The 22,500-nt window shown below is 42.5% G+C and overlaps 4 protein-coding genes across 4 annotated transcripts; 1 reads left to right on the forward strand and 3 right to left on the reverse strand.

The window, feature by feature from the left end:
* Positions 1 to 1,204: 1,204 nt before the first annotated feature.
* Positions 1,205 to 2,197, forward strand: LOC103057007 (olfactory receptor 10D3-like). Its single transcript, XM_007443633.3, has one exon. It carries the CDS (start codon positions 1,205 to 1,207, stop codon positions 2,195 to 2,197), a length of 993 nt encoding a protein of 330 aa, XP_007443695.3.
* Positions 2,198 to 7,297: 5,100 nt separating this feature from the next.
* On the reverse strand, positions 7,298 to 8,248 carry LOC103056772 (olfactory receptor 10G6-like). The gene has a single exon (XM_088143915.1). The coding sequence runs from the start codon at positions 8,246 to 8,248 to the stop codon at positions 7,298 to 7,300; it is 951 nt and encodes a 316-aa protein (XP_088000041.1).
* A 6,964-nt stretch (positions 8,249 to 15,212) lies between these two features.
* Positions 15,213 to 16,151, reverse strand: LOC103056525 (olfactory receptor 10G6-like). The gene has a single exon (XM_007443631.2). It carries the CDS (start codon positions 16,149 to 16,151, stop codon positions 15,213 to 15,215), a length of 939 nt encoding a protein of 312 aa, XP_007443693.1.
* A 5,146-nt stretch (positions 16,152 to 21,297) lies between these two features.
* Positions 21,298 to 22,209, reverse strand: LOC103061560 (olfactory receptor 10D3-like). The gene has a single exon (XM_007443961.2). It carries the CDS (start codon positions 22,207 to 22,209, stop codon positions 21,298 to 21,300), a length of 912 nt encoding a protein of 303 aa, XP_007444023.2.
* Positions 22,210 to 22,500: the final 291 nt, after the last annotated feature.

Here is a 22,500-nt window from a genome sequence, read left to right on the forward strand (position 1 = left end):
TCACTTGCTGAAGACAAAACTGAAGGGAAAATGCCCCAAGAACAAGCAGGAACTGAAGACAGTTGCAGTAGAGGCCTGGCAGAGCATCACCAGGGATGAAACCCAGCATCTGGTGATGTCTATGCGTTCCAGACTTCAGGCTGTGATTGACTGCAACGGATTTGCAACCAAGTATTAAAAAGGGAAAGTTTGATGTATGATTATTATTCTGTCCCATTACTTTTGGTCCCTTAACAAGTGGGAGGCACATATGCAAACTGTTGTAATTCCTACACCGTTCACCTGAGTTGGATGTACATACCCTCAAATTAAAGCTGACAGTCTGCAGTTAAAGCACATTGTGTTTGTTTCATTCCAAATCCATTGTGGTGGTGTATAGAGCCAAAGATGTTAGAATTGTGTCGATGTCCCAATATTTCTGGACCTGACTGTATCGAACTGCTGGGTGAACAGGAGCTAGGACGAGTGATGGGAGCTCTCCCCATCCTGCGGAGCCAGGCCCGAACTGCTGGAGTGCCGACCATTTCTGGCCTGCAAACTCCAGCATCATTAAGCCCTGTGCCACCACGTCCCATCATCATTATCCAACCAACTCTCCATCCAGTTGACCAATAAGGGAAAACTAATCAGCTCTCCATTACTGTATATGAAAATTCTCAGAGGCACTAGGATTGTTCCTGTAAAAAAAGAAAATGGACTTTGGTATGACAAGCCAAGGTCTTTTAAGCTGAATGATAGACAAACCAGAAATTGACAAATTCCAAAAGGACATAGGAAGTTGTCCTACAATAACTGAGACCACTGGGCCACCTAGACTTGTAATGATGATTGATCACAGTTTGGCTTGTCTGGTTTTGGCTTAGTTTGTCATGAAACAATCCCATTGTGATTTATTCAACAATCCATGGTTTAAAACAGAAATCCAGTCACTCACTGGCAGTGGTTCTCCTAGTTTTCCAGCCCTATTTGGAAATATCAAGAATTGAACCCAAGCCGTTCTACAGCTAAACCTTTCTTTTCTTGATCCATCTTTGCTTTAAGCCTGCACATCTTCTGCTTTTTCAGTTCCAAGCAGGTAGGAAAGTGGGACACCTTAAAACAGCATCAGAGTGTTGGTTCAGTCAAAAGGAGAATTAAGTTGAGGACAGCTTTTTGACTCTTCTTCTGTCTTCTAAGAAAAATCTGGTGAGAAACAGTATGCAGGATGCTGAGTGAACTCCATCAGGCCTTAATAGTCATTAATCTATTGCATGTTTTCTTCTTCTGTAAGGATAGGTCCAATGGGGAAAACCACACAGTTGTGACCCGCTTCATTCTTCTTGGCATCCCACACACAGATGGCCTCCAGACCATCCTCTTCCCTGTCTTCTTACTCTTCTACATCTGCACTTTATTCGGGAACCTATTGATCATGGTCACCATCCTTACTGAACCTCACCTTCACACTCCCATGTACTTTTTCCTTTTCAACCTCTCCATCCTCGACATTGGTTTCTCTTCTGTCAGCACTCCAAAGATGTTGGCCAACCTTTGGGGTCAAAGCAGTAGAATTTCTTGGGGTGGATGTGCATCCCAAGTCTTCTTCTATCATTTCATAGGAGACACTGAATGCCTCCTCTACACAGTCATGGCTTATGATCGATATCTTGCCATCTGCCACCCACTGCGGTATCTCATCATCATGAACCGGAAGGTATGTGCCATCTTGGCTGCTGGTACATGGGTCACCAGCTCCTTCCATGCCACCATCCTCACCACCTTGACCTTCACACTACCCTACTGTGGGTCCAATGAGGTTGACTATTTTTTCTGCGACATCTTTCCTGTTGTCAAGTTGGCTTGTGCCAACACTATCATCATTGAGACCATCAGTTTCATTAATATTGGAGTGGTGCCCATGACATGCTTCATCCTTATCCTGGCTTCCTATGTTCACATCATCTATTCAGTCCTGAAGATGAGTTCTGGGGAAGGCCGACGGAAGGCTATCTCCACCTGCGCCTCACATTTAGCAGTGGTCACACTCTTTTTTGGACCCTGTGCTCTGATCTACACTCAGCCATCACTAAGTGAGATCCTGGTGACTCCTGTCCATATCTTTAGCAATGTGGTCACACCCATGCTAAACCCAGTCATCTATACCCTTCGAAACAAGGAAGTGAAAACAGCTTTGATCAAACTGACAGGGGGAAGATAGGATCACAAACAGTTCATGTCAATGGCATTTTTCAAAGATCAGATGTTGTTGCTTAGTTACTTGTTTAAATGTGCCTTTTTATTGAGCTGTGTTTTCTAATTTAGCAGCCCATATTAATAAGGTCTGGCTGGCTGGTAGTCTGTAACTCTTACAGTGCTCGACTAGCATGTAATGATGAACATTCTTTAGTAATTAGATTACTAGCTATTAACTATCCAAATGTGATGGAATGGTATGGAGAAGGCCGCACTCGGGGAGATAAGCATTTCCTTAGCCCCCAGAATGAGCATGGGAAGGTGAAGAGAATGAGACTGGCACCACCCTAAGGAATTTGCAGTGTTTGCTTGCTGGCTTGGGAAGTTTAGATTCAATCTGGCGAGATTCTGTCTTGTAGGTAGAAGCTAATAAATGCAACAGAACTGTAACTGTACTGTCTTGTGGAGTTCTTTGGGCTGAACCTGACACCATAAGAACCAAAGAAGAACAATGCTGGATCAAAGTACTTTCCTGATCCAACAGTCTTTCCCACAATAGTAAGCCATATTAAGCAGGACACCTTCAAGCAGATACCAGAGATAGTGGACAGCCATTGTGACCAATGCCACCCATCTTTTGTACTAGTGTTTTTCAACCTTGGCAACTTTGAGCTGTGTGGACTTCAACTCCCAGAATTCCCCAGCCAGCATGGCTAGCTGGGGAATTCTGGGAGCTGAAGTCCACACATCTTAAAATTCCCAAGGTTGAGAAACACGGTTCTGTACCAAACTTCAGAGCCTAACGATAGCTGAATTTTATTTTATTTTATTTATTTTTAAGTTTATATCCCTTTTTCTGCTCAAAGAAGTGCTTGCATCAGCTTATATGAATAAAGAAATACTTTCTCTCTAGCTCAGATCTCCACAATTTAGATTCATTGGACAACCTTGGATTCTAAGATTCTTATAGGAGAGGGAGAAAGAGTTCTCCCCTTCTACTCTGCCCATTCCATGTAGAACTTTATACATCTCTGTCCTGTCACTCCATTACTCACTTTTTTCCTTAGCTAAAACTCTGATAAAACCAAAATCCAGTTGTGCCTTTGTTCATTTGAATATCTCAGTCAGAAAAGATGACGATTTCTGGATTGTGTATAGATAAAAGTTTAGCTATGGAGAAAAGAGGTCTTTTTTTTTTTTGGTAACTTTTAAAGAGAGTGAAAAGTTACTATATTAGCTTATGCTCAGGGTGATGAAGGTTGGAAGCTGTGTCTTTATTATCCTCTTTGTTGCCTTTTTCTTTTTCTTTTCTCTTCTATGTTTTTTCTTTTTCTTTTTTTCTTTTTATTGTCCTTTCCGAATTTCTCTTTTATTTTTCTTTGGTCTTCCAGTTTAGTTTGTATTCGTTTGTAAAAATCCATGTTTAATAAAAACTTCAATTATTTTTAAAAAAAGAATATCTCCATCAGCTGATTCTCTCTTACCTGGACCCACTTTAAGAGCCTAAATATTTAATGTTTAAATACATTGCAAATTATATTAGATCCAAGTTTTGCAGGTTAGCTGGGGCTAAGTCCCATTAGAGGAAAAAAATGAATGGGACCCACCCAGATGAGACAAATATGTTGGATATACTTCATTCCCACATGTCCTTATTTGCTTATGAAGCAATGTATTCTTAATAGAAAATAAATAGCATTTCAGTTTGGACTAGATCTTTGCACAGCAAGGTAAGTGGAGAAAAAGATGGCTTTCACTTTCTTTCTCAGTATGCTTCTTGGTATTAAAAAAAAATAGACCACTCTATATTCTATAGTGGGTTCATGGAACATGTTAGGCTCTTAGCCACTGTTTCTTGAATAGGTAACTACAGTTGGATTAACAAATAATGCTAAGCTTTAAATCATGGTTTACAATAGCAAGGACCAAACCAGCCATGTGTAAATACAGTGAACATGAGGATCGCATTCTTAATCATGATTAACTAACTTAGCCATACCAATTTTGTCAGCACCAAGTCAGATACACCTAGACTTTCACTAAAACATATTGCACGATAGAGCCAACATCAGCAAAAAGTCTTTGTTTTGTGATGTGACTGCCTCCTTTCCTTATTCCTCACTCTTCTGTACAGATCCCCGGGTGTATTTGCTGGTTGTGAAAGGTGGTTGTAGCCCAATGTCATTAGATACAATCTATTTGCTTTTTTCGTTCATTCATTTATTTGATTCATCTTGTTAAAATCTTCAACATTGCCATCTAGCCAGTGGGAGAGCATTAACTACAAGATATCAATATCCATTTTTAATCTCTTTTTCTTCTTCCAAACTGCTGAGCCTAGCAATCGAATCCTTTGATCCTATCTATATTTACTCGAGCATGTGTTGGCAAAGATTTCTGAGCAACATCAGATAAGGGTCGCATTTGCAAATCTTTAATAGATTCCACCCACCGCCATCAGAATAGGACATAAATGTTATTAATTTGCACGCTTACATAGTTGATTCTTATAAATGCAGCCTGTAACAAATCTTTGGAAGTCTTTATATACTGAATCCCTAATACACCTTATCACCCCAAATTAGACATTATTTACTGTACACATAATGATGTCATTCAAAATAGTTTGTTTTACGTATTTGGAAACAACTGAACTCCATTTGATAGTTGATTTCTAATGGATCTGTTTTGTTCATAGCTTACAAGAATTTTCCCTTTTGTCAACGTGAAGTTCTGCTTATTGTGTGTATGAAAATAAAATGCGCTTTGTGATTATCCTCAGGTTGCCAATCGTGTGGTCAATATCCTCTCCTGGCTAACGGTTGCTGGTATTTGGTGCATCAGAGCAATATGGATAGTCTTCAGTTTATCTTCATCTCAATGTGATGATAGAATTCCATGCAGAGTATTCCAGCATAATCCAACTTCCTTTACACATTCACTCCCTTCACACAAGCCAGGGAAAGCCCCAGTAATTGCATTTTCCCAGCCTGCTAAGCATGGTTAGCTTTAGCCTTACTTAATTTGGGGAAAGGGGCTTAATGAGCTGTGAGGGTCCATTCTGTTGGGTTGCCTTACAATTCAGCATCCTGAAAATGGATGAACGCTGTAACTGTTAGATGTCTTCTATGAACAGAGCCATAAACACTTGAGTTGGTCATTCTGGTTTCTGGCAAGGGCTGGGAGGAGATTAATAATCTCTTCATTCTGGGACTGTGTTTTCAATCACCCTATCTCCCATTAAAGCATGTTCCAGGGACGTTAGAGATTATCTATCCACCAGCTCCTTGTCCAGCCTTAACAAGCATTGCTTTGGGGTGGCTGCAGTGAGAAGAACAGAACACACTGAAGAATTTTAATAGACACAAATCACAGAGTTGGAGGTTCCTGGTGGCTCCTGTTTGCAGAACATACTTAACTAAGACAATATGTCTCTCTGTCTGCGTGTAGTGTGTCATGAGCTAAACACAGGGCAGCCAAGAAAATAAAAATTAGCACTCATTGATTAACTGGATTATCCATAATCATGCCCTGCCACATCCAGGCCTTTATTTTATTTATTTGTTGAATTTAATACCCACCCCACCCATTCCTTCAAGAATCTCAAGGTAGCTTACTATGCACAGGGATCTCTCTTTATTTTATTCCCAGTATGACAGTTACAAATTCTCACATTGAGAACAAGTTAAGCAATAAAAAAGAAACAATTGATGCAGACTGCCCCACCCTTATGAAAACAGCAAACATCCAGCCCCCTCCATCATAAAGGTAGAAGAAAATCAACCAGGGCTTTGCCACCATTAATGGTCTCTGCAGAGGTGCATTTGAAAGCTAAGTCCTTGATGGAATTCTTGTGTTACCACAGTAAGCTTCCTTCTAATAAATATTACTAATCAAAGCTCCATGAGACTTGTTCCTTGGATTAACTATTTCCTGTCCAGGCTCCTTGGAGAGAAGTCTACCAACCACAGTTTGAAGGAGGTATAAGTGTATTGCAATCTAAAAAAATACACACACACCCCCAAAAAAACCCAACACTGGATACAGAGTGGAACCCACAGATCCAAATGACCTGATTGGATAACTGTTCCTAGTTCTGTGATGAAGTGGTTGTAGGCCCAGATTCAAACTTGAGATTTATTGCTTGCAAACAGGTGCTTCAGCACTCTGTATCTTAACACAGTAGCACTGTATGTCAGTGTAATTCACAAAACTCAGATCTCAGAGTACAAGGATAGAAAAGGTTCAGGAGATTTCTAAGATGGATGGAATATTTCTCTGATTCAGCCTATGAAAGCTTAGAAAACATGAGAAGGTAGATGTTGACAATCAGCTAGGACCACCAAAAACAGGTTGAACTGAGCAAGCACAGATAGGCTTCCTCTTAAAAAGCCTTGGTGCCTGTGCCTACAAGTTAATGAGTATAACAGCTATTTTTGGTTTAGAATTAAAATCCTCTAATTGTATGGCAATACTCAGAAGGGGCTTCAATCTATCAAACTCCTGAATGTTATATGGAATCAAAACGCAGGACTCAAATGCAAAATCATCAAGGCTTCACTGCAGTGTTTATTAGACAGTGCGCACTGGAGGGGACCCCACCAAGGGTTAGTGGGAGACACTCCCCTGCAGGCAAAATGGATGCTCTGATATTTTATACATTTCTACAAGAAGGGGAAGGGAAAAGAATGCATACACATACATATTCATGCAATGATGCAGACATACATCAGTAAGCAATAGATCTCAAGTGACTTTCTGCCCCCCTTCTTATCTCATCCTCCTTCAAGACAGACGCCTTGTGTATTTGCCCCTCTTCTTGTCTGCTGCCTTCAAGGGAAACAATAGCCTTACTAAGAGGAAGAAACAAGTTAGTTCAAGGTGCCAAATGCCAGGAAGAGCTGTGAGACAGAGGCCTTGTGTATTGGGATGTTTGTGACAAGGTTTTCAGATGAGGCTTTTTACAATCAGCCCAGTTCAGAAGCCTGCACATTCCTTTATATTTCAATTTTATTAAGGCGATCCCATTCATCTGAGGGGATTGCCTTAATAAAAAGCTTACTTTTATTAAGGCGATCCCCTTAACAACTTCCTTCCTTCACCAAAGATGTATTTTCCTCACAGTTCAAAGGGCCAGCTTAGGTTTACACAAGTTTACAAGGGCAACTTTTATGTCCTTGTTCCTTAGCGTATAGATAATGGGATTCAAAAGTGGAGTCAGCGATGTGTAGAAGACTGCCACTACTCCGTCCAGTGGATCCTGAGATCCTGGTCTCAAATAGATGAAGACAAGGGGCACATAGTAGGTCACCACTACACTTATATGAGCACTACAGGTAGAGAAAGCATGTTGACGACCTTGGGCACTGCGGATCTTCAGGATGGTGGAAACAATGTACATGTAGGAAGTCAAAATCAGAAGGAAGCATGTGGTGGCCACAAGCCCAACATCCACCATGGTTACCATCTCATTGAGCGTTGTGTCAGCAGAGACCAGCTTCAACACAGCAGGGATATCACAGAAAATATACTTGACCTGGTTTTCCCAGCCAAAGGGCAAGCGAAAAACAAGGGCTGTCTCCATCAGGGAGTGAAGGCATCCTCCAACCCAGGTGCCCATGGCCAGGAAGAGACATGTCCTATGATTCATGATGGTACCATAATGGAGTGGTTTGCAAATAGCCAGAAAGCGATCGTACGCCATTAATGTATAAAGGAAGCATTCTGTGCAACCCAAAAAATGGAAGAAGAAGAGTTGACATACACAACCTCCAAAGGATATGATCCTCCCACCTTCTAAAAATCCAGCAATTAACTTGGGAACAACCACAGTGGAGACTGTCATGTCTAGAAAGGACAAATGGCAGAGAAACCAGTACATGGGCTTGTGGAGTTGGGGATTAGATAGCACAACCAACAGGATCAGAAGATTGCCAAAGACTGTCAGTACATAGATGAGTAGGAATAAGATAAATAAAGATTCCTTCAGACTTTTGGGATAGGGAAAGCCAACAAGGACAAACTCAGTTAATGAAGTTTGATTCTCATGTTCTATCTGTGCTACATAAAAAGTCATGGCTATAATCAGTCATGGAAAGAGTACTGTCAGTAAGCACAGAACATAATGAAATCTTTAAGCAGATGATCCATCACAGGTATGTTTGACTGATCTAAACAAATGTTCAATGTACTTTGTTAGAGTTTGTTTGTTTCACATTAGTATGTCCCGCAGGCATGGACCTACATGTGATTTGGCAGCATGACACACAGATTGTTCCTGATACCTCCCGATAGTACCTATTTAGCTCACAAAATATTTTAATATCTTTCCATCTGTCCATGTCCCTCACAGCATTATGTGAAATGATATTTGCTGCTTGAAAGTTGTTTACCCCCAAAATATGTTAATCCGAACTCTGGACAAAGGGGAAAGAAAAGGAAGAAAAATGTCCTTCGCAGGTTTTCCAGAAATTAATATTTCAAAAATGAAGTTGTTTACCATGCTTAGGCTGAAACGGGCCTGGAACAGCAGGGGTTCTACATAAGTACTGAGAACTTCTTCATTAGTGGGTTAAGGAAGGCATAAAAGGTTCAACTATCCTTGACCTGATATTAACTGACAGAGGAGAACTGTTGAAAGAAATGGAAATAGCAAGAATGTTGAGAGAAAGCCATCATGTTACATGCAGTTTCTTCTTTCTTCTTTCTCATGGTGGATGTGTTCAAGCAGAACATAACTTCACAACATCAGCCAGAGATACTTTACCTTGGGTTGCTGCATTGAGCACCAAGTTGATCTCAGTGACCTCAATGGCCTTTTGCACTTCTGTGATTCTATGATAGGAGCATTTCTTTGAAGGGGAGGATCAGAACAGATCATCAAGTCCCATCTTCCAAGATGCCTATCTTCCAAGTCCCTAAATCACTCTCTTTTCTGCTTGCTGATAAGATCAGCCTTGGATGTTTCCAAAGATGATTGTTTAAACATTTTGTGGCTAAGATAGGGTAGCTTTATATCCAGATCCCTTCTGTAGCTATATACACAGATGACATTTTCTTACCTCAAGCTTGCTAAGCACTTTGGTTATCCATCTTAAAAAGGTATGTCGTGCAAAAGGTTTGAAGGAGTGTCCTTTGTACTAGACCCATCTAAATGGCTCCACATTAGTTACAATCTCAACTCATTTGAAAAGTCTTCTGTCACATGTTGAGATGTTTGTTGACACCTTTCTAAACTCCTTCCTTCCATTCGACCCAGAAGGATACTTTGCCTCTAATGTCAAGTGTAGTCAGAATACAATTGGGGATGAAGAGAAGATTATTCTAGGCTGCTTGGTAAAGTCTTGCAATGTATCTTCTCTCCAAGGGTCTGAGAAGCATTCATGGATTTTTGGAGGCAGAAGTAGTCTTAGAAGAGGGAAATGGTTCATGCAATTCATCCATTGTCTCAACAAGGAGGAAGCTGGGCTACCTGGTTTAACTCCAATCATCTAGTCTTTTCTAATGCCTTTATAATAATGTTATTGCATATACTCCCAAGCTGCCTCTCTCTCTAAATCCCACTTGCATTTCCATCTCTAAGGATGGAAGTGAATCACCCTTGATTCACAGTCTTTATATCTCTCATTAAACACGATTGCTACCTCTGAACAAATCTCTTTGAGATTGATTTAAAAGGTGCAGTGAGAAGATTCCAAATAACAAACATTGTAGTTGAATCAGTTCTGGGATTGTTAATAAATTGAACAGGTTGGAAGAGTTCAAAGTGTTTTGTGTTCCTCATCATCATCTCCATTCTCAAGTCAACTTAAGCAATTTTGTGAAAGACTCTCACTGTAATTTTGCTGATATTGCCAATAACAGAGAAGTTTTGTGAATTTTGCCAAGAACAGAAAACATGCATTGCCTGCAAGTTCATTTCACTGTATTTTAATCTTGTATATATTCTTATTGAAATTGTGGCCCTCCTGCTTTGAAGTAGTTAAGAAAGTCCTCCTTGCCCTCCTCTCTCTTCCTACTTCTCCTTGAGTCCTGGCCTCAGTTTTATGGAACATCGGGGATAAGTGACAGCTGGTCTCTTTTGGAAAGGGGATGGTTGCTTTGACCAAGTCAAGGAAAATGTACAATCTCTGATGTCCTGGCTAGCAAGCAAATTATTATATCATTTGGTTTGAACAGGGGTTGAATTCTTAATTTCCAGTAATAATAATAATGTCAAATACAAATATACCCTTTCATCTAAAGCACAATCCTGTCTGTCTGTCTGTCTGTCTGTCTGTCTGTCTGTCTGTCTATCTATCTATCTATCTATCTATCTATCTATCTATCTATCTATCTATCTATCTGTCTATCTATCTATCAAATTTATATGGCCTCCCATCTCACAAGAAGTAACTCTAGGTAGTGCACAACAAAGATATAAAATAACAAAAATGTCAGAAAACAGTCATTATTAAAAGATTTTAAAAGCATAAAATGCACAAGAAATTAGATTAGCAAGGGAGCCACCTCAAGATCTCACCGGTCCCCTGGGACCCCCAGATCTGAGGATAAAGCCAGGTCTTGAGGGACTTCTAAAAAATAAGTAGGGATGGAGCTGACCTCACTTTGTGTTGGGGGGGAGAATGTTCCATAAGGTGGGCATCACGGCAAAGAAGGCCCACTTCCTCGGGCCTGCCAAGTGTAGTTCCCTAACAGACGGGACCCAAAACATGCCTCTTCTGCCAGACCTGATGGAACAGGCTGATGTAATCAGAAAGATGCAGTCCCTCAAATAACCCAGTCCCATTGTCCAGTACAGTGGGATCTAGCAATGGCTTCTTGAGGAGGAGGGGGTGAACCAAGTCCTCTTTAAAAGATAAAGGAACAACCCCTCACTCAAGGAAGAATTAACCACTGCTAGAACCCACTTACACAACACCCCCCAGGCCATTTTAGCCAGCCAGGAGGGGCATGGATCTAAGGAGCAGGTGGCTGAGCTCACAGCCCTAAGGACCCTGTTCACTTCCTTAGGCCCAACAGGTTCAAACCATTCCCAGATAACCAGGCAAGACTCCTCCCCAGGCATCTCCCCCAGACCTGCAACAAAGCTGATGTCCAACGCCAAGCGAATTTGAGCGACTTTATGCAACAGATGTGGAACAAATTCTTCCACAATACCCCTGTAGGAGGTTCTTCAAGCCCCCTTTTCCCAAGAGGGAATGTGCCATCCAAAACAGAGCCCTGGGACAGCTATCCATGAATGCAATAAGGGCAGAGAAGTACTGATGCTTCACTGCCTTTACCGCCACAAGGTAGGCCTTAATAGCGGCTCTAACCTGTGTTTGGTTGAATTTGTCCTTTGTTGAGCACCAGCAATGCTCTAGATATCTCTTCTCTCTTTTCATCTCTCTCAACTCTTTCATGAACCACAGGGATTGTCAGGATCCATGAAGGGGAGAGGTCACATGGGCATGATCTGATCCAAAGCCTTGGCCACCCCCCATTCCAAGCAGCAACCAGGGCTTCGGATGGACCATGCACCAGACCAGTAGGAACTACCCCCAGCTCCCTCTGAAACTCATCTGGGTCCATCAGTTGCTGGGGGCAGACCAATCTAATGGGCCCAGCCTTCCTGCAGTGGATAGTGGCACTAGAGAATCCCATGGTAATCAGGGCATGATCTGGCCATGACAAGGGAGACACCAAGAGCTCCCCCAATTTCAGATCACACAGCCACTGCTGCGACAGAAACATCAAATCCGGAGTGTAACCACTGTCCCATGTCTGGCTCTGAATGATCTGGGATAGGCTCATGGCCCTCATGGTGGCCATGAACTCCCAAGCCACCTCAGACCCCATTCCTAGAGAAGGCAGATCTTTTGATCTTCCTGGGGTACTTATTTCTAGATCTTGATCAATACTGGAAATAAATTAACTGGATCTTTGTCTGTTCTGGCATCCACGTAGCCCAAACTGCACTTGCCATATTCCAACACTTGATAGAAACAGGCTGAACTAATGAAGAATGAAAGCAGATTAGTAGGACAAGCGTTAGAACCAACTTCATCCTTGCATCTGCCTTCTGAATATCCAAGATTCAAAGAGTAGTTTAAGAGACATGATTCAGAAGGAAAACAGAAGGGGAGGGGGAAAAAAAAAAGAAAAAATGTGGGTATTGTGGCATATGGGTTTGAGTGGCTGGGTGTGGCTGCTGTTTTGCTGGTGACAGCCAGCCATTGGAGTGGGTAAAAGGAGGGGGGGAAAGCTCAGTTCTGGCCTTGAAGGGCAGCTTGTGGTATCACTAGGCTTGATGATGAGCTGACCTGCCTGCTAGCAAGGGCTGGTCTGGTGAGATTTTTAGAGAGCAGTCCCATAGGTCCAGCCTGATTTATAGGGGTTGGGGACTCAAGCCCTGGGGGGACATCCACCTCCTCAGTTGTTGGGGGACATACTGCCAGTTTAACTAAAAATTGGAGAGAGAGAGGAGGAGGAGGGGGAGGAGGAGAAGGAGAAGGAGAAGGAGAAGGAGAAGGAGAAGGAGAAGGAGAAGGAGAAGGAGAAGGAGAAGGAGAAGGAGAAGGAGAAGGAGAAGGAGAAGGAGAAGGAGAAGGAGAAGGAGAGTCTGTGCACAGAGTGAATGGGGTGGCTGGGGAAAAAAACCAGAGAGAGAAGTTAAGTGTGCAGAGCAGTTGCCAGTTCCTGGTTGGGAAAGGAGAAGAAAGGTCCAAGGGTGGTTTCCCTGAAAGACGTGAAGTGAAGACCCAGAGGAAGGGGAGCTCCACCCAAGACCCAAGAATGGGAAGGAGGGACCAGGCTGGCTGCAGGTTGTGGCTTCACCCAAGACCCAGGAGGAGTAGGAGGGGATCTCTGGGGAAGAACTGGGCAGAAGACCCTGAGAGAGGTTCTTCCTCCAATGGAGAAGCAGTCGGTGTTCGGCTGTCCAGGAGAAAGTCAAGCCACGCTGAGTGCACAACATCAATTCCAGTCCATTTATTTCTTTTCCCTCTCTCTTTTGTCAAGCCCAGAAAAAGGAGATAGAGAGAAAGACAGAGAGAAAGGTTGGGGGGGACACAGGAGAGTTAGAGGGGGAAAGTCTCTGGGAGGAAGACTTAGAATAGTTGGTATCGAGTGAACATCAGTATTGTGTTGTGTATACTTGTTAGAAATACCTGCTGTAAATAATGTCCCTGCATAGAGTGAAAAACATAAAAGCTTCCACTGTCTTGTTTTTCTCTGTCAGTTGCCACCACGCAAAACAATAGTGGCACTAGAGAATCCTATGGTAATCAGGGCATGATCTGGCCATGACAAGGGAGACACCAAGAGCTCCCCCAATTTCAGATCACACAGCCACTGCTGCGACAGAAACATCAAATCCGGAGTGTAACCACTGTCCCATGTCTGGCTCTGAATGATCTGTTCAGTTGAAAAAGGAAACTAGGACAGTGATTCACTCTTTCATAATTGATATCATGACTACAGAGGCACACCCAAAAAGAAACAGAAGGGGTGATAGGTGTCAGAGGGTGGGAAAGGGGCAAGAATTTTCCAGACACACCCCACACACTGTTCCTCTCTGAATTGCAGCAATGTTTGTTTTAATATGTTTTTTAAGGAAATAATGTGTGCTTGCTTCTAATATATGCAGGGGCTTTAGTTTAACCAGTTATACCTTCATATAGATAGGCAGTTATTCATGGCTTTTTACCCTCCCTTAACTGTCTCCCTCCCCAATTCACAACACGGTTCCTCATCTCTGCTTTGATAAGCTCACCCCCTTAGATACTTGTTTGCAGTCCTTTCATGTCTCAGGGTGCTTTCGTTTAAAGAGGAAGAAGGAAAGAGGGCAAATAGCTCTTCCCTCTGCTTCAGGTACTTCCACCATCTTGGTCAAGCTTTCCTTGCTGATTCCAACTCTGTCTTTTCCAAATGCTGCAGTCTTTCCACCAGCCAGTCGATTCTGCAGATCTCCCTTTCTGATCCTGCTGGCTCCTTAGTTGTAGAGGCCTTCTACGCCCAGGCCTCTTTTCTCTACCTGTCCCTGGATTCACACAGCACCTCCAGTCCCTCCACCCAGCACAAACCCACCATGGACAACTTCCAACAACCTCCTCCATTGCCTAACGCAACTGACCCTGAGACATCTTCAGCAAAAGGCATTGCTGAATCTCCTTGACCCTTTGCACAGAGTTGGCATCACCACCACCACCACAAAAAACTCTAAGCTTGTCACCGGTTTGCAATTCCTGTGTCCACCAGGCATCTCCACAAATGGTGGAGGCTGCATCACTTCTTCACCCCTAAGAGCCTTTTGACCACTCAGTTAAATGGCAAGGGAAAAGGTCTTCCTATCTGGGCTGTTAGTTAAATGAGTCTCTGTGTTTCAAAGGTGAAGGAAAGGAATCTCTTTCTGTCTTGTATTTCTCTCTCTTTGAGATGTCGTATAGATAGATAGAGGTGAAGCTTTCCAATCCTATGTACTTCTTAATACATCTAGCTTAAATATTTCTAGCTCAAACAGATTGAAGTCTATAGCATTCCCTGGCAGCTGGGCTAACTCTTGAATGCAAAGACAACTGTTATTAAAACCTTTCTTCTCTTCAATGGGACCTTCTGCTGCTGAATGACTTGGTATTCTTTGAGCACTCTGCATATGCTCAGGAGTACACCCTCTAACAAGGGCTCCTGCTGAATTCAAATCTCTAACAAAGGATATTTTTGGACCATTTTCCTCAATGAATAAATGAACAAGTATAATGTTTTGGGCTCATTTATTTAACTGGGTTCTCTTTATCCACTTTTAGGACTTGTGTGAAAAACAGATCATGTCTTAGGTCATATTTATGCAGAAATATTGACAATTCAAAAGGGCTCCCAAACTTTTAAGCACCACTATAGGCTATTTGGTTTGCCCAGAATGATCCAATCCCCATAGGAAACGGTGGTGGGAAGAAGGGGCCAAAGGAAGCCAAGTCCAAGCTGAGGTGCAGAAACAAGACTATGAGGTAGCATCTCTCCTTCTGATACAGGCAGATGCAAAGTCTGAGAAAGATGGCCATTCAGGTTATCAAGGAATTAAGGTTCCTGCCTTTTAGTTTCAGAACAGCATATTTCATCTCCTTGTTTCGGAGCGTATATATGACTGGATTCAGGAGAGGAGTCACAGTGGTATAGAATATAGCAACCACCCCTCCAAGAGGATCCTCTGCTCCTGGCCTCAGATATGTGAAAGTGAGAGGAATGTAAAAGGTAATCACCAGGATTATATGGGAGGTACAGGTGGAGAAGGCATGTCGTTGGCCATCACCATTGCGAATCTTCAGGATAGCAAAGATAATGTACACATACGACACCAGAATAAGTAGAACACAACTCATGGCAACAAGACCAACATCAATCAAGGTGAACATCTCATTGAAGGAGGTGTCTACACATGCCAGCTTCAGCATGGCTGGGATGTCACAAAAGATGTAGCTAACCTCATTCCCCGGTCCGTAGGGCAAGTGGAAGGTCAGGGCTGTCTCTATGGCTGAGTGCAAACACCCACCAAACCAGGTGCCCACAGAAAGCCAGAGACAGATTTTGTGGTTCATGAGGATACTATAGTGAAGTGGCCAGCAGATGGCCAAGAAGCGGTCGTAGGCCATCACGGTGTAGAGGAAGCATTCTGCGCAGCCCACAAAATGGTAGACGAAGAGCTGAGTTATACAGCCTGCAAATGAGATGACTTTGTTGCCCTGCAGAAATGAAGCAATCATCTTGGGCACCACAGTAGTGGAAGTAGCAATATCCGCAATGGCTAAGTGGCAAAGGAACCAGTACATCGGCTTGTGCAACTGTGGCTCATAGATTGTGGCCAAAAAGACCAGGAAGTTACTAAGTAGGGTCAACAAGTAGACGCACACAAAAAACAAAAACAAAGGGGCATGTAATACGGGTGGGTATGGAATGCCCAAGAGGACAAAATGCATCAGGGCTGTCTGGTTTTCACACACCATTCCAGGCACGTAGGCAAAGTTTATCTCTGCAATGAACACAATTTAAGCAACTTTAGCAACCATACGGAGATCTTTTGAAGAACACCAACCTTTCTACCTTTCTGTGACTGGTGGGGATGGCATAAGATGAGGAGCTGCCATGACTTCTGAAGGTTTTATCATCCTGGGTTTCTCAAAGAAGCAGGCTTCATTACCAAGTCTGAACAGGACTACTTCTTTCTGAGGTTTAATTGACATAAAAGTTATGGCTTTGTTCCAGAAGCTGATCTGGGTATCAGGCAAGTAATGTATAAAAGAGAAAACTTTAATCATTAGGGTTGTATACTTTAACTACAACTTCTTCTTCCAGCAGCCTTTAAAGTATGTGGAAGAGCTTCCATGTTAGAGGATTTGTTTCAGTTTCTCTCATGTCCATATTTCTCCTAACTATCCCAGTGAGGTGTCAACCAAGAACGCTAGGAAGGAGAGACCCAAAGAGTATCTAGGTGGGCAGTAGAGGTTCTGAGTGCCCGATCTACCTATTGTCAAGGAGATTATCCTTTCCATGGCTTCATGTTGAGAGGTATCTAGATAGTCTCCTGGAAATGATGAACCACCAAGCCATTACTGAGATAGAATACTTGTTTTCTGTTGTTCCGATGAATAGCTTTCTCAAACAGTCCTCCGTTCTCAGAGTAGCTCTATTCTCAAGCCATCTCTACCTCTTCCATCATTTCATGTTGATCCCAGATATTCGCTCACTCTCTCAAGCATCTCTTTTCCACCAAGTCCCTCGACTCAAAGCTATTTTTTTTTAAAAGCATGTAATTGCACAGTGTGTTTTATTTGTCATAATGCAGATTGTGCAACCTTGTAATAGCTCCATTGGGAATCCAAGCTCGTTCTGAAAAATGCTCATCGCTATGGGAAAGAAAAGGATCAAACCTCAATGGGGGGACCCTTGCTTTCTTTGGACAAAGTCCCAGGTTCCTGGCATTGCTTCATAGGGCGAGGAATCTCAGGAGAACTATTGGTTGGCAAAAAAGAAAAATTATCCCCATCTGTCTTTTGCACATTTGCTTAAGAAACAGAGATTTTGTATACAGGTTTCTTTAAAAGTTATAAACAATGGGAAAAGCTAAGTGGGGTTAGACCTGGTTAGAACTTGGATGGGAGACATTCAGGAAATCCCAGGATTGTAGACTAGATTGGGGAGTCAAAAATATCCTGGAAGAAGCTCATGGAACTTCTGTATATCCATGTATCATATATGATATCTGATATATCCATGTACTGACCAGAAGCCAAACCAGACATGGAATCTTTATGTTTAGGTTTTCCTCACCTATTTTTCTATTTTTACCACATCCCTTTTTATCGCACATTTTCCTAGCGTAAGTTCGGTTTTTCAAGATAGCTATGCAGGGATGTCTTCAGACAGAAGGTCAACAAAGTCAAGGTGGTGGCCACAACCATGTGCTTGAAAGTCTGCCCCTTTTCCATGATCCACATTAAAAAGGGCGGGGCATTGGTCACCTGATTGTGGTTGCCATCTTGACTTTCATTCCCTGCCTGAAGAAATACTTGTAGCTATTCCTAATAATTGTGATTGTTTTGCAGAGAGAGCAGGGGAGCACATTCAGACTTTCAAGGTTTTGCTACTATAACCTTATAATAAAAGTAGATTTAGCTTCTGTGTCTCTGGTCTCCAGGTTTGGTTTACCTTGGGGGGCTGGTAGTAGTAGATTTCCATTTTCACTCCTAGAGCTGCCCCACAGAACTTCTTCAAAACTTCCCCAAAATGTTGGCTCTGATGTCACTGTATCATCAAGACCCCATCCTCTTTGCACAGGATAATGATGATGATGGTGATGGTGATGATGATGATGAAGGCCCTTTTCTGAACATTTCTGGTCTTTAGGCAATCATATCCCAACAGAGTGGGTGGAGCATCTTCTGCCAACCTTTGCAGGTCAATCTGGGGAATTAGTTTCTTGAAAGGTTGGGGAATCTCCCCTTCCCTGGACATGTTCTAGCAGAAACTGAATGATCGTCTATTCGAGATGCTTTGACTTGCATTCCAGCATACAGCAGTGGTGCCATAAAGGCCAGACTGTTAGATTCAGATCTGGAGCTTCAGACCCCAAGAACAGCCAAATTCAGCAGCCCATATTTCAAAAAAAAATCAGCAGAAGTCCTACATTGCTTGGCCCCCTTTCTCTCCTTACTCAGAGGCCCTCTGGAGACAGGATAACCAACCCAAGCACAGCTCTTCTCCTTTTGGTGGCTCTTTTAAAGGTTAATTGAGGAGAGCCATCTTATTCTATGGTATGATTGCTCTACTCCTAAATCAGAAGGAATCTGGTGGCACCTTTCCCAACAAGATGCTCCATTGAAAGCCATACAGTTTGGTGAGCTTCAGCTATCTCACTTCATCAGTTGTATATATGAAGTGAGCTGCAGACCCCAAAAACTTATGGCTTTCTATCCAATTTGCTAGTCAGAAAGGGGGCTACCAGGCTCCTCCAGAGAAAGAAAGGATAATTGTACTGCTTGTGGTGCTGATAAGAAGGAGGGAGAGAAATGGAAATTAAAGCAGGGGCAGGATGAGTATCAGGGGAGAGAAGGAAAGGGGTACCCAGATGTGTGTAGTTCCTGAGATTGCATCAATGTGCAGAGGTCTCTCAACCAGACAGCAGAGAGTTACATCAGAAAAAGTAAGTGATCTCTATTGGTTCCTCATAAGATTGACTTCATCTTTCCACTGTTGATTTACTTACACAAGATGTTCTGTCTTCCAGAGTATGGCACATTCTTCATCATCATGAAAGTGATGTTCTCCTGAACGGAGGTGGAATCTCTGCTAAGCTGCTTATAAAGACTCCTGACTTCACATTTATATTATTCTGGTAGATTTTCATTTTTGCATCATTCTTTCTCTTCCAACCTGAAGATCAAACCAACTTTTAAAATGGCTTTGCATTCATGGGTGGGAGGGGGGGCCTGATCCCTGAAACCTCATCATGTTTCTAAGCCTCCCCAAAGAAAACGATCCTATGGAATGATTGCCTCATTTTTTATTCAGAAGACCAAAACAAAAACAAAAAACCCTCAATTACTCCACAACTAAATTCTGAGAAAGAAGCTTGTTTGTGCCTTCCTAAATCAATTGTTGTGGAATTTGAACCATTTTCACAAGGGATCAAGGCTAAAGTTGTCCTCGTTATCTCATGAATTTGAAGGGTTAATTATCTTCTGGAATTTTCTATTTGGAATCACTCTACAGCTGTAAGCAGGGCTTGGTCGATTTTATACAGGTGTTGCAGTTTCTGATTCACCCATGTGGTAGATCACTTTACAATGTCTACTTTACACACACACACACACACACACACACCAAATTCAGTCCTGTCTACTTTAGAGTCCACTCCAGCCATGTTTGATTTTGGCTCCACTCACTCCTGGAATATGGACTATGAGATAAGTTTTTGATCCTGTTAATGTGGACTTTGATTTGTCCATCTGGTCACAAGAGTTGCCCTTCACCACCAAACAATGGACTTTCATATCACCTGTATGCCCAACTTAATATTTTGGCAATCGAACTTTCTGGAGAATTCCAGAACATTCTGTTCCTCCTATGCTGATCTGGTGGTTCCGAGACTGGCAATTTTCTGGAAATTCTCCAGAATGGAAGCAGTTTGTGGGGAAATGATCGTATCACCCCTCAGAACATCTAGATCCGTGGTCCAGAGGAGAAAAGGAATTCCTGGTAGAATAGGTTTTGACTATGGGTTCTTCAGAGATGGTTTCATGGTGCAACCACCTACATAAGGATCATGGTGCAACCACCTGAGATGATTGCTCTCTTTTGAAAAATTATCCTGAGTAAGTAGGGACTTATGGGCCCTTTGCAGAAGCCAAGAAGAAAACCCAAAGAATCCAACTTAACCTGATTTTGGGTGAATTCAGTGAATTAAATGTCAGCCCCTTTCCAGAAAACTCCATTCTATTTTTCTAAATTGAATTCTGAATTTTTCCTCCTCTCCCCCTGCCCTCACTCCACATTCAATTAACATTCTGTGCCCATAGAGCATGCTTTTTAAAATATTTTGCTTCTTCCCTCTATTCTAATTTTAGAGTTTACACACACACACAAACACAGAGAGACAAAATACAATACCTCTGCAAGTACAGAAATAATTATGTTTCTTAATGGTATTTCCCTTCATGTGTGCAAGGCACAATTTTTGTTACATAAGGATCCTACATTTGGAGGATTTCAATATTGGAATGAGGCTATGAAATGCAATTTTAATGAAAGAATAACAGATAGCAGAGGAGAGAGAGGAAGAAATGTAATTTCTTGTATTGAACATCAAAACATCAAAAATGATCTTGGTACTAGTTTAAGTTCAAATGTAAAGATTAGTAAAAGAGAAGAATAGAAGTTTCTGCTTATATAGAATTCTAGTCCAAAATCTGAAATTCAGCTGAAACTCATACATTTGGAGGGAGGGAGGGAGGGAGGGAGGGAGGGAGGGAGGGAGGAAGGAAGGAAGGAAGGAAGGAAGGAAGGAAGGAAGGAAGGAAGGAAGGAAGGAAGGAAGGAAGGAAGGAAGGAAGGAAGGAAGGATTTCTGACACTCCCTGCCAGCTTCCCACAAGCAAAATCAGTGGGGAAGCCAGCAGCAAGTCGCTCACACTCCCACTGCTTTTTTTTGCCCTTGGTCATTCTGTTTCTCTGTTTAGGTAAGGAAACATCTCTAAAACTCAGCGGCTCACAGGTTGTCCAGTTTTAGTTAACAGCAACCAAGAGCATCTAGGTGCTTCTACCTAGCTGGATTCCGGACTATAGAGAACAGCAATTTTATTTATTATAATAAAGTTGTTTGACTTGTATAACAAATTTTATATGAAGTTCTAATGACTTCAACACATGAGTTCATAACTTCCCTTCCCTACTGTGCTTTGTTTTCCATACTTCTCATCCTTAGACAGAAAAAGTAAAGGAAAAATGCTTTATACCTTATTCTTATAACTGCTCACCTCTAAAGGTAAGAGTACTACATTTGGACTGGAATCACAACATGCCCTCAACATGCCATCTTGAGCTTCAAATGTGAAGTTGCTGGACTCTTTCCAGTTCTCTTCCCTTCTTAAAGCACTTATCTACCTTTCAGCTTTCTGAACGCTGCCTGAACTTCTTTGTTCCGCAGAGTGTAGATAAGAGGATTCAACATTGGAGTGACAACGTTGCAGAAAATCTGGATCGGGGTAGCTAGAATGTCACTGAGAGATGGCTGGGTGTAGAGAAGAGCACAAGGTCCAAAGAAGAAACAAACCACTATCAAGTGTGACACACAAGTGGAGGCGGCCTTGCGCCGGCTTTCCGCTGAGCGCATCTTCCCTATAGAAATGGAAATTCTAACATAGGAGGTGAGGATAAGGAAGAAACAAGCCATGGGTACCACTCCAATGTTGGTAAAGCTCACTGTTTCAATGATGTAGGTGTCTGCACAAGCCAATTTGATCACTGGGAAAATGTCACACAGGAAATAGTCTACCTTGTTGGACCGGCAGTAGGGCAGTGTGAAGGTCAAACTGGTCAAGATAGTGGCATGGAAGGAACTAGTGAACCAGGTACCAGCTGCCAGAAGGGCACAAACTTTACGATTCATGATGATGGAATACCGCAGTGGGTGACAGATGGCAGCGTAGCGGTCATAAGCCATGACAGTGTAGAGGAGGCATTCGGTGCTTCCTAAGAAATGGTAGAAGAACACCTGGCACATGCAACCACCCAGGGAGATGGTGCGGCTCTCGGCCCAAAGGTTGGCCAAGAACTTTGGGGTGCTGATGGAGGAGAAACCAAGGTCAACCACAGAGAGGTTGCAGAGGAACCAGTACATGGGAGTGTGGAGGCAGACATCAGAAATGACAGCTGTGAGGATGAGTAGGTTGCCAGTTAAAGTGACAAGGTAGAAGGACAAGAAGACAGCAAACAGGATGTTCTGGAGGCCTTCAGTGTGGGGAATCCCCAGGAGAATGAATTCCAGGATGACTGTATGGTTGGGCATTATATTTAGCACCTTCCTGCAAATATAAGAAAACACACAAGCACACCCAATCTTTCTTTTATTTTTTCTCCTCCAAAGACAACCCCATTTAGTTTCGGAGTATTTCCTACCAGCTTAATGACCAGGGAGATGGAAGGCTCTTTTGATAAACTGTTGATTCCTGAATATTTCCTTTCTTAGCCTCTCTCTCTCTCTCTCTCTCCTCTCCTCTCCTCTCCTCTCTGCTCTTCCCATTCAGAGGAGCTAGAGAACTTTCTTAACTCCTGAAACCCAGATCTCTGTTGCTATCAG

Source organism: Python bivittatus, unplaced genomic scaffold (genome assembly GCF_059951505.1).
Source record: "Python bivittatus isolate LINGU-HERP-01145 unplaced genomic scaffold, Pbiv_v1 ctg000430_np1212, whole genome shotgun sequence".
Classification (NCBI taxonomy): Eukaryota; Metazoa; Chordata; class Lepidosauria; order Squamata; family Pythonidae; genus Python; species Python bivittatus.